The 13829-nt window shown below is 40.3% G+C and overlaps 1 protein-coding gene across 2 annotated transcripts in view; it reads left to right on the top strand.

The window, feature by feature from the left end:
* Nucleotides 1-13829, top strand: part of CDH11 (cadherin 11) — a 112692-nt gene that overhangs the window by 79951 nt on the left and 18912 nt on the right. For both annotated transcript variants that reach the window (XM_081202708.1, XM_081202707.1), the window contains exons 3-7: nucleotides 1517-1927; nucleotides 4534-4828; nucleotides 5491-5610; nucleotides 8376-8543; nucleotides 12691-12878. In XM_081202708.1, the coding sequence (XP_081058834.1) occupies nucleotides 1700-1927; nucleotides 4534-4828; nucleotides 5491-5610; nucleotides 8376-8543; nucleotides 12691-12878 (999 nt within the window). In that variant the 5' untranslated portion in view covers nucleotides 1517-1699. The remainder of the gene's footprint in view (nucleotides 1-1516; nucleotides 1928-4533; nucleotides 4829-5490; nucleotides 5611-8375; nucleotides 8544-12690; nucleotides 12879-13829) is intronic.

The following is a 13829-nucleotide window of genomic DNA, read 5'->3' as shown; positions in this document are numbered from 1 at the left end:
TGTCGAACAGCTCTTTGATGTGGACCTTCCCCAATATAGTCCTATTTACGGTAGTCACCTTTCTCATGTGGATCGTGTAAGGAGAAGGCCTGCTCTTGTGCTCAACCAAATTGACTGTAGTTCACCAGCTATGTATTGTCATCCAGTCACATTCTTTGATATTTGGGTTTTACATGCTGAGTGTGTGACTGGAGTGAAAAGCAACTCAGTAAAGGGTGGGTGCTAATGTTTTATTCTTGTTGGAAAGTAATCTGGTGAAAGTGGAAAGGGCAGTAGTGGGTTGATATTTGGCTTCGCTTGCTTCTATGTGTTATAAATATGCACATACAGTGGTAACTCAGGTTAAGTACTTAATTCGTTCCGGAGGTCTGTTCTTAACCTGAAACTGTTCTTAACCTGAAGCACCACTTTAGCTAATGGAGCCTCCTGCTGCCACCGCGCCGCCGGAGCCCGATTTCTGTTCTTATCCTGAAGCAAAGTTCTTAACCTGAAGCACTATTTCTGGGTTAGCGCAATGTGTAACCTGAAGCATATGTAACCTGAAGCGTATGTAACCCGAGGTACCACTGTATATATGACTTTCTATGCACTCTACTTGGTGAGTTGATATCATGGTTCTGCAGCCTTAACTCTGGATGCTTGCATTTTGAAAAGGTACTGAGAAGTGGTGAAAGCAAATGCTGACATTATGTCATGCACATTTGATACAGACAATAGCATCTGCCTTGCTTGCAAAATGTCCCAGCATCAATCCTTGGTGTGTCCAGGTAGGGCTGGGAAAGGTTTCTGCCTGAATCCCTGGAGAACCATTGCCAATCAGAGTAAACAATGATGAGCTAGATGGGCCAATGGTCGGACTGTTTTCTGTGGCAGCTTTCTACGCTCTTAGTAGAAAAACAAACAAAAACAGAAGCAAACTCCACTCTTCAATAATCATGAAACTAACTGTAAATGTTTCTAATAACCCGGTGAATCTAGTACAGGGAAAGAAATCATTCATTATAATTAGAATGCATACCTGCAATTTTAAAGAAGTATTATAATATTCTTTTCCTATTCTACCCGATTTCATTTATTATCTTGCAATCGAAAGAGAGAAAGGATATACATCATCAAAAAAGAAGGCATAGATGTGCATAAAATCATGCATCTTAATATGTATGTATATATGCACACTGAGAAATAATTACTGCAATTTAAATAGATATGCAATGCATCTCACCATAGTAAGGAAGAGGATAACCAGGTTACTTTGTGTGTCTGCTTAGTTTGCTAACAGTTGATGGGCATCTACAAGAGTCTATCTCTCCTTTCTTAAGGCTCTTTATCTTTAAAACACCTCTGAACCAGGCAACACTCCAAATAGAGGAATGTCATTGTAATGTATGACACATTGGCCATGCTAACTTGCTTCACATGACATATTCGAAATGATAATTAACTTATAATTGACACAGTGGGCGAAATTAGCCTACATTTCTCACCCTCTTTCTTTTTCTCTCTTTCCTCCCTCTAGGAAATAATTTGGGAATCTATCCAGAATTAAAGTGATGCGCTTAAGGAGTGTTTACATCTCATTTATGGAAAAGTACACCTGAAATTTCAAGAGGATTATATTATTCCTTTTTACTCTTCTGGTGGCCCTGTGAGAAGAAGTGTTAGATTTGTGGATACTCTGGTGCCTATACATTAACCAAAAATGAAGGTGGACAACTGTTTACATGCTACCCTTATCTGCCTGGGAATGCTGTGCTTCAGCCTTGCAATAGAGATCGGGAAATTGAATCATTTCAGGCCATCACTCCATGGTCATCATGAAAAAGGAAAGGAAGGGCAAGTTCTCCACCGTTCAAAAAGAGGATGGGTATGGAACCAGTTCTTTGTAATAGAGGAGTATACGGGACCTGATCCTGTTTTAGTGGGAAGGGTAAGAAAGCCTTTATTCTTTATCAGTTGTTGCATTTTACCTCTTTAGGAACTATTAAGCTGCAGTTCTATAAATCTGTGGTCCTCCAGATGTTGTTGGATGTCAGTTCCCATTATCTGCTGCCCCTATATATTCTGCTGCCTGAGGCGGTTGCCTCACCTTGCCTCATAGCTGGGCCAGCCTTGCATCAGCGTCCCTCTGATGCCCTCCCAAGGACCATATCCTCCAGAGACAGAGCTATCTTTTGAAATGTGCATGTCTTTGTATTTTGTAATGCAGTCCTCTAACCAAATAATGTGTCCATTAGAGGAAAGAGTACACAAAAATGCATATATTGGTGAAAATAACATGCAGAAGTGCATTATAGCAAGTAAAATTGCTTGCAAAACGGTGCATATTTGGCAAAACTACATACAAAAATGTACATATTTGGCAACATAAGAGCCAATTCCTGCGGTTTGAGTGGTCTTTGGTCCCCTCAATAAATATTTGAGGGTGTGGGGCCCCCAAAATTGATGGACACTGCCATTCAAATCATATGCATACACTGTGTCATGTGATCAATTATGTGGGGCGGGACTTCCTGCCCCCTGCATATTTTATTCAAGTTGGCACCCCTGTTTGGAAAAGTGTGTGTTAAAATGGTGACAAATCTTTGTAAGGACTTTTTAAATTTAAATATGCCTATTGATGCATTTCAGTTGAAAAAATGAGAGAAACGGAAATTAACTGAAATTGACCCATCCTAAATTTACCCCTGGGTTGAACCTAGAACCTTCTGTATGCAAAGCAGCCAACCCACCATTGAGTGATAGTCCTTCCTCAGTTTTTCTCTGCTTGTCTGTATTCCCCTTTCCAGGGGAAGGTTCTTCGTGTGTATGAGCATGATGGATGATCAACATTTGTGTGGCAACTCACATTACAGAGCACTCAGATGACTTCTCTATCACAAAAGCAGTAGAACCAGACTTTAAAAAGTCATCCTTGATAGAAGAAAACTGTGTTCATACTTGGGTTGCAGCCTGCATTTGCTCTTACCCAGAATGCAACCTATTTTTCCAAGTTATAACAGAATGATGTAAGCTGCCCTGCTTACATCAAAGGACCTGCACCAGCATTAAACAGCAGGAACGGATTAACCACACTGAGTGACAATTCTTCACTATTGTACCAGCTTGAACATTTGAGGAAGCGAAGATGGTTCCCAGTCTTATACATTACTTTTTTCATATCAATTCACAGAGCCAATGCCTATAAGCATTATGAAAGTGAAGGAAGGCAAGTGGGGCTCCGATTTCATTTTATACTTTAATTGCTTTAGTGCCATTCATTAAAATATCACAATGGGCATTAAGTAGCTGAGAAATTGGAAATGAGGTGGAAGCCAATGGGTGGTTCATTTTTTGCAGCCCCATGCTTCACATATCTCATTTTTTAAAAAGTTCAGATTAAAAAAAGTATCTGATGAATATAAAACCTTTCATAAAAGATACTCTGCTTTTGCCTCTTAATCTCAACAACTAATAATTTTACTTTCCACATTGCCCCCTCCCCCAAAAAAATCCCAAGTACATTTTGAACTAATCCTTAATTCACTTTGTGAATTCTTTCTTCAGGCTATTTAAAATTACTTGCTCATTATATCCATGGCAGAGATGCCCAGAAGCATAATAGAACAGGAGTGTAGAACCTTTTTTCAGCCTAGGATTCCCTTCTGGGCAAACCTTTCCGAGGCCACATGGCAGTGGTGGGCTAAGGGTTAAGGTTTTACTTTGTACAGTAAGCGCTCTCTCTCTCTCTCTCTCTCTCTCTCTCTCTCTCTCTCTCTCTCTCTCTCTCTCTCTCTCACACACACACACACACACACACACACACCTCTATCCTGCATCCAGACAAGGAAGAGGCTGAGGAGAAGGTGTAGCCTAGGGAGAGTCCCAAGGGGGGCATAGAAAGACACATTGGGTTATCAGACTCTCTGCCCATGCTACGGAAAATCAGTTTCTGGAAACAAATAAATTCTGAGTACATATCTGGTTTCAGCCCAATAAATTTACAATATATGGGCAAAAGAAATCTGGGAACCCCAAAAATGTCATTAATATGTTCAAGTCAGTGTGTTGATAAAAAGCATCTTCAAATAATAATAATAGTAATAGTAGGAGGAGTAGTAATAGTAATGATGACAGTAATAATTTTCTTATTTATACCCCACTCATGTTTGTGGGTTGCCCCATCTACTCTGGGCAGCTTCCAACATGTATAAAAACATAATGAAACATCAAACATTAAAAACTTCCCAATACAGGGATTAGGAGAAAGGGATTAGAAGGGAAAAAAAACCATGGAGGGTAATGCTATCAGTGACTCCTGATCACAATGTCAGTATTATCTCCAGTATCAGAGGCAACATGTAGCTGAATACCAGTTGTTGGAACTGCTTTTGCACTCCTGTCCTGCTTGCAGACTTCCCAGAAGCATCTAGTTGCTCACTCTGAGAACAGAATGCTGGACTAGGTAGGCTTTCAGCCTCATCCATCAAAGCTCTTATGTACTTAACATTTTCTTGGCTTTGAAAACAATATGTGTGTATATCTTGCATTTTGCAGCTTCATTCGGACATCGATTCTGGTGACGGGAACATAAAATACATTCTCTCAGGTGAAGGAGCGGGAATCATTTTTGTCATTGATGACAAATCAGGGAACATCCATGCAACAAAGACACTGGATCGGGAAGAAAGAGCTCAGTACACATTAACGGCACAAGCTGTGGACAGGAATACCAACCGACCTCTGGAACCACCCTCAGAATTCATTGTGAAAGTTCAAGATATCAATGACAACCCCCCTGAATTTTTGCATGAAAACTACCATGCCAATGTACCAGAGAGGTCTAATGTAGGTAAGTAACAGAAAACTTGAAATAACAATTAGTTCTCAGGCTGACAAATGAATTTCTAGGACAATCGCTATTGACCTGATCATCAATTATGGTTTACGCTTAGGGCATGAAATTTTCATTCATGCGTATTTTTCACAAATAGGATATCCGTGAGTAAACTTGTGTCTTGACTAGGGATGTCAGAGAATTCTGATGAAAGCACCAGTGGGAGCAGAAATTGCCAATTTTAGGTTCTAAACCTCATGTCAAAGAGAAGTCAATCCAGCAATTACTATACATATAATTGCCAGATACCATGAAATGTTGTTTTTATGAGAGGGAGCCTCTAATAAACACCCCAAATAGTAATATTAAGCAACTGCCAATGAGGTAAAAGGTGATTCAATATAATTTACTGAACAGTGTAATTCAAATAATTCATTGGACAGAGATTTCCCATACCACAGCTGGTGGGTAACCAGTGGTGGTTCACTAATAAGACCTCATCTAGAGAATTTGGAGTTTTTCAGTGCTTATTTAGTACATAATATCCCAATCATTTAGTTTTGTTTTTTAAATAAAAATGAATTTTGAAAATGTTCTCCATGCTTAAATCTGACATTTATAGCTTTAACATGCCTACTTAAATCCTGAAATGTATCACCACACCTTTCTGTTTTCAGGTACATCTGTTATTCAGGTGACTGCCTCAGATGCTGATGATCCCACCTATGGAAATAGTGCCAAACTTGTTTACAGCATCCTTGAAGGTCAGCCGTACTTTTCTGTGGAAGCACAGACAGGTGAGCAATTCTTTTTTGCTACAAGAGAAAGGTGCTTCCTGCATTCCCCTGGGTAACCGGAGCAATGCATCTTTATAAATCTGGAAATATGGTGATCAGACCTGAGCATAAATGAAAATCCAGATACTAATTCATTTTTTTTAAAGAATGGGCATGTCTATCATTCTTTATATTGCTGTGGCAAGTCCTGATACCCTTTAACAGCTGCACCAACATAATGGCATAGAACAGTGGTAGCACATCTGCTTTGCATGTAGAAAGCCCCAGATTAAACCCCTGGTACCTCCAGAGAGTCCCATGGACTGCAAGAAGTTCAAACCTATCCATTCTTAAGGGAATCAGCCCTGAGTGCTTACTGGAAGGACAGATCTTGAAGCTGAGCCTCCAATACTTTGGCCACCTCATGAGAAGAGACGACTCCCTGGAAAAGCCCCTGATGTTGGGAAAGATTGAGGGCACAAGGAGAAGGGGACAACAGAGGACAAGATGGTTGGACAGTGTTCTCGAAGCTACTAACATGAGTTTGACCAAACTGTGGGAGGCAATGGAAGAGAGGAGTGCCTGGTGTGCTCTGGTCCATGGGGTCACGAAGAGTCGGGCATGACTAAACGACTAAACAACAACAAACAACACCTCCAGACAGGACTCTGAATGTCCTCTGTCTGAAGCCCTGGAGAGTTGCTTCCAGACTGAGCTACATGGACTAATGGCCTGACTCAGTGTAAGATAGTATCCTGTATTCCCAGAAGCTTTCAACCACAGATTCCATAATCATTGACCACTGACTACATGTGATGGGCATCCAAAACACCTAGTGATAACCAGGCTGGGGAAGGCTGCTTTAGAAGAAAGGATGAAGTACCAACAATGGGGGGAAAATACTTCTTCCTATTACCAAAGACCATGTGATTTATCTTTGTAATTTATAGGAGCCTGAGCAGTAATTAGTGTCCTGGACTTAGACTAAAAATCCAAACTAAAAACATTTTTGAATATGTGCAGTCTGATTTTGCTATAGAGCTGTAGAAGAATCTCTGAGGGGAAATGTCATTTGATTTGTAACACATTCAAGCATTGTGAGAGAGGCACATTCATATTCTGAACCACCTAGTTACAAACTTTGACAGCACCATTACTTTTCAGTTGTAGATACAGTCTGACATTTCATATCAACAACTGGCTCCAGACAATGGTTGTGCAACACGCAATTCACCAAGCAAAAGCCGTCTATTAACAATGCATTTTAGCCTGCCAAATGCTTGGGATGTGCAGACCTGTATTTTTCCTAGTCCATAACACTTCTGCATGTCTTCACCTCTGTCTATCCCATTTCCACATTTATCTTTGGAGTTGCTTTCTTAAAATACTGAATATATAAATTAAATAAAAATCTACATGAAAAGTCACTTTTAAATATGTATTCTTAACAGACTTCCTTAATTTTAAAGATGTACTTGGTGTTTCTTGAATGGAGAACTGTAATCTAATAAAGTCTGTACTCAAATTTAGAACAGGAACAGAAAATGTGTCTATATTTAACCAGGATTATTCTGGTAGCATATCCTGGCTTCATCATTGTTCTTCCCTAGTATCATGTTTAGAGCTGTTTATATATGACTTCCAGTTTCTCAAAAGTTTTTTTTTCTTCACAAAAGAAACTTCCATTTTTTCTCCCTCTTTCTCAGGGCACTCAATCTTTTTAAAAATATTTTTTGTGGGCACTGGATTGGATTTATCATATTCAGGTCGCTATGGGTGTGTGTGTGCTCCCATTAAACATTTCTCCAGCATTCTGCAGCTTTCCCAGATGCCTATTCTTCCTGATATCAAAAAATCCCCATGGGATAAATTACCTGATAATGTCTTCCCCTGAGCTTTATTTGAAGTATCGTAAGCCAGGCAGGCTTGCTACTGAGTACATGAGTTCAGTGCGGTCACTGGTTTTATTTTAAAGGGAAGTCTAGATCATGGGAGAGTACAGGACTCTAGAGAGATGATTTGTAGGATGAAAGAAAGGACAGTCACATACACCTCTTGGCCACCTTGATAGTAGCCCACCCAGCATAATTTCTCTGAATTTTTTCTCTCCCCTTTCGTAATCTTCAAATACAATCTATTTTCTCATTAACTGGTGAAGAATAGCTGGGAAATGAGAAATTGTTGGCACAGAAATTGACATTGAAATACTTTGTTGTCACTTGTACAACTTGTATACAGTGAGATTACATGAGCACCCCCCACTCAGCTCTCTTAGTCTTAACTCTCCTCGTTTACTGACATACACCCACCAAACCCAAAAGTCAGTTGCCCTGTTGTTATTTTTTCATTCAGCAGCCTAACAGCTCACGGATAGAAGCTGTTCTTTACCCTGTTGGTGTGACTAATCATGCTTCTATATCTTCTGCCTGAGGGGAGCTGATCAAGAAAGTGCCGGCCAGGGTGTGACTCATCCCTGAGAATTTTCCTCACTCTCCTGAGGCAACGTTCTTCCGCTATTTCATCTAGCAGATTCACAGGACAGCCCATAATATCTTGTGCTGGACATACCAGTCACAAGCTCTCACCAAAATCTCCTGATGCAAGGGATAGGATCTGAACAGCTGAATATTACCCAGCCCATGTTGGGCTCATTCTCCCCTTGCTGGCAGTTGCTAGCTATGAGGAATCTGGACCAGTGCTGATGCATCGGAATATGTATGGTTCTCAGTGTAGAGCAGATGTCTAAAGAATGTTTTCTGAACCCTCCTTCTGTGTTTTACCTGCAGGTATTATTAGAACTGCCCTTCCCAACATGGACAGAGAAGCAAAGGAAGAATATCATGTTGTCATACAAGCAAAGGACATGGGAGGACACATGGGAGGGCTCTCAGGGACAACCAAAGTGACAATTACACTTACTGATGTCAATGACAACCCGCCAAAGTTCCCGCAGAGTAAGTAAAGAGCATCAGAAGAGCCCTGTTGAATCATACCAAAGGCCTATGCCAGGCATAGGCAAACTCTGGCCCTCCAAATGCTTGGGACTACAATTCCCATCATCCCTGGCCACTGGTCCTGTTAGCTAGGGATGATGGGAATTGTAGTCCCAAACATCTGGAGGGCCGGAGTTTGCCTATGCCTGGCCTGTGCAGTCCAGCATCACCCTCTTTCTCATGGTCAGTGAGATGATTCTGGATAACCCATAAGCAATACCTTTTCCCCATTGTTGCTACACAAACACACACACAAGTCACTAGTATTTGGTGGCATACTACCTATGAACTAGGAGGTTCCTTATAGCCGCCATGGATAATAGCCATTTAGGGATCTATTTCCCTTGCTGTTCCCTTTTAGCAAGCAGTATTCAGTAGTGAACAGACTCTGAAGTTGGTGTTGCAAGCCTTCTTAAGAATAATGCAGTGGGTTAGGTATTCAGAAGATCACTATCAAAGAACACATGGAATGTCAGCTGGGTATCTTGGCCATCCTGCCTAAGTGCAGTCCTAGAAAGTCTACTCAAAAGTAAAATCTCATTGAACTTAATGGGGACTACATTTAAGTAAGAGTTTCTGGGATCATTGCAGACCAATCCAAAACCAATTAAAAAATGGCATTCTAAAAACAGTTTAAAACTCATTTTTTAAAAAATCCTCTGCTTTCAAACTAATTATTTCCGGTTTACCAGGGACATGACTTTAAGCCATCATGTCCCTGGGTAAACCGGAATGGTTTAGGACAAATGGTGAGTGAGACTGACACACCTCACTAAGAAGGGCATTCCACAAGGGAACAAACACTGAGAAGACCCACTGGGCCTCCATGACTGATCTCAGGGCCCAATATACATGATAGTGGGGAAAGCACTCTTTTAAGCACTTGGGTACCAAACTGTTTAGGGCTTGTATGTTAGTGCTAATACTTTGAATCTGGCCTGGTAGCTTAGGCAGAATTTATCAGTATCACTTGAGCTCCTCTGCCTCACCCTGAAATATGTAGACACATCTATATCAAATTGAGTTTAGGAGTCATTATCAAGACACCCTCTTTAAAAAGGGGGGAGGCAAGCTTATTCATAAAAGGATTAAACCACTTCCTAGTGACTCACAGTGAATTGTTGTTTTTCCCCCCCTCAAAGGCAAGATTAAAACCCAGGGGGAGGTTTTGTGCTTTGTGTCTCACTTTCAAAACATACCGGACAATGATGTTTTAAAAACATACTCCTACTGAGATCAATGGGATGTGGCAAAGACTTTTGTGGAAAGCACTGGAAAAACCTGTTAAATGAGACAGTTGAGACTGCACTGGATGAAAGCAATAAAAATATACTTGAGGGGGGGGGATATCCATTGTAACAAGAGAGGGATGAAAGAAATGGAATCTCACTTCTTCTAGATTGTATATTTATGAGTTTGTGCACACTATGAAACTGACAAGGACACTGTTCTTAAAAGCAATCTCTGTTTAGATTTCATTTCTGTCCCAGTGATGCACAACAATTACATCAGCTGTTTTTCTTTGAATTATCTGACTTTTGGAGGCCCTGATTTCTTAAGTTTTTTGAGGGTTAGGTTGTTGGTTTGGATTGTGAATATCTATGCTCAAAGTATGGCATGTCAAAAATGAAGTGTGCAAACATAATTTTTGGGCCCTGTCCTTCTTTGAAATGCACACAAAAAGAAGGTGTGAATAAATGTTCTGAAACCACCCAGGGAGTTGAAGGTTGTTCTGTGATTTGTTTTTAATGTAATTTTCTCTGGATTTCTGCAGTAACACCTGCAGCATAAATTACAGCCTTCGTGTCACAATATATTCTGCATGGTCTTATAGTGCTCGTGACTGAGATTAAGACATGCATAATTGGAAGGTAATTTTCTATAATTGGTTTACAGGTGAATGAGGTGTAGTTTACAGGTTCTTGTCAGGATTGTTGGAAATAAATTCTCGAAATGCAGTGTGCTGTAGTGGTTAGTGTACCAGATTAGAACCAGTGGGATGTTGGTTCAAATCCCCCCTCAGCTATGAAGCTTGGGAAAATCACTATCTCTCTCTCATTCTAATTTACCTCACAGGGTTGTTATGAGGACAGCAAGGACAAAGGTATATTGTTGGTTGTGTCAGCTGTGCTGACAGAACTTGTACTTAACTAAACAAACAAACAAACAAACAAACAAACAATAAACCTTAATAAGAGCTAGCTTCTTAATCTTCATCTCAAATTGGAAAGCATACCTCATTGGACTTGAATATATTCATAAGGGCTAAGCAAAACTCAGGGAGGGGGGTTCTTTTCAAGAACATTAGAAATATAAATATAAAACAGAATCAGTAATTTGAAAACATATATGCCTACTAAAATCAGATTACATGCCAAACTTGCATACTTAGCTAGGTTTTCTGGAACAGAAAAGGTTTTAGCACATGCTGAAAATAATGTAGTGTAGTTGTCTGCCTACTGTAAATAATGCAGTGAGAGTATTTATTAATGGGCAGGGATTTAGGCGGTAAGTTCTTTGGCTCATCATTCTTGCCTTTGGAACTCAATAAAATGGCAAGCACATTGATGATTTTATATCCCAATTTTAAGAAAAATTAGCTCCAGACCTTACTGTTGCATTTTTAAGTCTGAAAATATGGTGGCAAAAAATAGCAAAGAAGGCAAGTGAAGTATAGCTCAAATGCACTGTGTTTTTTTCAAATGCAAATTAGCGCTGGTAGTAACACTGCAAATGGGTTCCATTTTAAATTCCTCTCTGGGCAGCTGACAATCTGTGCTAAGCCTTACCACGAGGGTCAAGCTGAAGTTATTTTTTGAGGGGAGGATAAAATAACACCTTCCAGTTGGTCTGCTAATCCACTGCACATAAATATAGCAACTGGTGAGCAGGTCACAGACAATGAAGTCATTATGTAAAGGTTGGGGAGGAAATAATTCCATCCTTGCTTGGTGAGCCTTGGGTATGAAGCCAACATGTCCACTGATTCTCTGTTGTTGAGCATTCACCTAAAATACACATGCCAGGCCTAAGGGAAACTCTAACCCTGTCAGGTGTAAAACACTGGTAGATCCCTTAACCCAATAATGTCTCACTTCTCTTACAATTTTCTCTTCCACTTCCTTATCTTTCTGTACTCAGTGCCCACCGCAAAAAATAGAGGGATCCTAAGGCCTCCCCCCACAAACATCCCTATTCAGTCCCTTCAACAAATGACCACCATAAGGAGAGAGGGAAGGAGAGAGGGTGCTGCAAATTCACAAGGAGCAAGACAATGTGGGAGGAGAAGGCTTATAAAGCCAATCTCCCCCCGTTTCCCTATTGGTTCATCAGGCCTCATTTTAGAGAGAGCCGGGTGACGGCAAATACGCTCCCACCTTAGGTGCAGGAATGGGATTCACGAGTAAACCATCGTGTAGAAGCCAGACATTTCTAAGCACCCATCCTAACTCCTTGAGGTTTCGTAAGGCCAGAATGAAGGTTGGAGGTCAGATGGAATGTGTAGTTTGTGGGTAATGGGTACTCTAAATCACAATACCTTTGGGAAGCACCAAAGGTTTTTAAGGTTGTTGTCATCATGTTCTGCCTGTTTGGGGCTGGTGTGGGTTATAATATTGTTGTTGCATTGCACTAGATTTGATCTGTTTTGACATGTCTACCAAGAAAGCCCTGAACGTCTGCCAAATAACTCCTATGCTTTTGGGAGGATTATTGAATGTGTTATGGAGGGCACTTCCAGTTCACCATCAAACCATGTGATCTGAAACTGCATTCTTAAGTACACTCAACACTTTCATGTAGCTGTGCATTGCAGAGGAAAATGAGTAGTGGCAGGTAGACTGTCAGTAGGTCTATACAGAAGTGCCCAACATACAGAAGTTATTTCCAGATGCTGTGGGATTCTGATCACCCCTGACCATAAGCCATGCTGGCTGTGGCATATGGTAGTCCATTGGAGGACAGCACATTGACTACTTCTGCTCTTTGAGATGTCTTGAGTTTTAGCACTTTCTGTGCTGCCTTTTGCACGTATAGATTAAGCAAGTGAAAAGAATGCACGTAAAGAAACTAATAATGGCTCATTTATTAATAAATGCTATTTGCCTAGGTGTTTATCAGATGTCAATATCAGAAGCAGCCATCCCAGGGGAGGAAGCTGGAAGAGTGAAGGCCAAAGATCCAGATATTGGAGAAAATGGCTTAGTAACTTACAACATTATTGATGGAGACGGTATAGAGATGTTTGAAATTACAACCGATTACGAGACTCAGGAAGGGGTTGTGAAGCTTAAGAAGGTAAGCAATGCGATCCTTTCATTCCTGTTAATGGATAATATACTTCATTTTCTTCCCATGCCTTGCAGAAACTATAATAGCCATAGATTATTGCTCATGGTAAGAAAATCACAGCAAATGCAGTTTTGGATAATTTGTTTATGAAGCTATGATTAACTTCCAGCATCCCATTTTACTGTTATCTGCTAATGCCTGGAGCCAGAATGGAAGGAAAGAGATTATGAGAAGAAAGCATTGATGCATAGAAGCTTCTTAACATCTTTTTAAAGTGAAGAAAGTACATTCTTCTTTTACTGATCTTCCACTTGAGAAATCAACACCATTCGTTCTTCAAAGCCTATTGCATATTAACTTGGAAATAAATGATAGGATTGCTTTGGTTATAATCAAGCATTCATTTTCAAGTTGGCAGTACAGTGTGAATTTTCGGATAATGTGAAAATTACAAGAGATTTCTTTTTGTGCCTGCTTTTCTGATGAAAACTTAATTTCTGCTGTCAATATTCCTTCCAAATGCATTCAGTGCTGAGAGAAAGAAAGGGGGAGATGGGAAGAAAGGAAGCCTAGGCTGAACGGCATTATATTCCCATCAAGAGATTCAACCAGCCTAAGCCACTTATCTGGTTTCTGCTTGCAATTCAAAAATGAATTCTTTTATTGTACAGCTGATGTCACTGCTGAAATCAATCTGAACATCTACTAATGCTAAATCCCAAATGAAAGTAGCTATGCTCAGTGTCATTAATGACAAACTTTTCACCAACACTGCAAACTGGTTTCCCAGTATACTTTACTTGGGCCGACTGCTTCTCAGGATGTCCTAAGAGGCCACCAACTTGCATGGCTTTAAAAGAGGATTGGACAAACTCGTGGAGTATATGGCTATCAGTGGCTACAAGCAATGGTGACCATCTTATATTTTCACTGCCAGAGGCAGTATGCCTCTGAATA

The sequence above is a fragment of the Podarcis bocagei genome (genome assembly GCF_964188305.1).
Source record: "Podarcis bocagei genome assembly, chromosome: 7".
In the NCBI taxonomy this organism is placed as follows: domain Eukaryota; kingdom Metazoa; phylum Chordata; class Lepidosauria; order Squamata; family Lacertidae; genus Podarcis; species Podarcis bocagei.
Note: the sequence above shows the minus strand (reverse complement) of the source record. Positions and strands in the feature narration are given on the sequence as shown.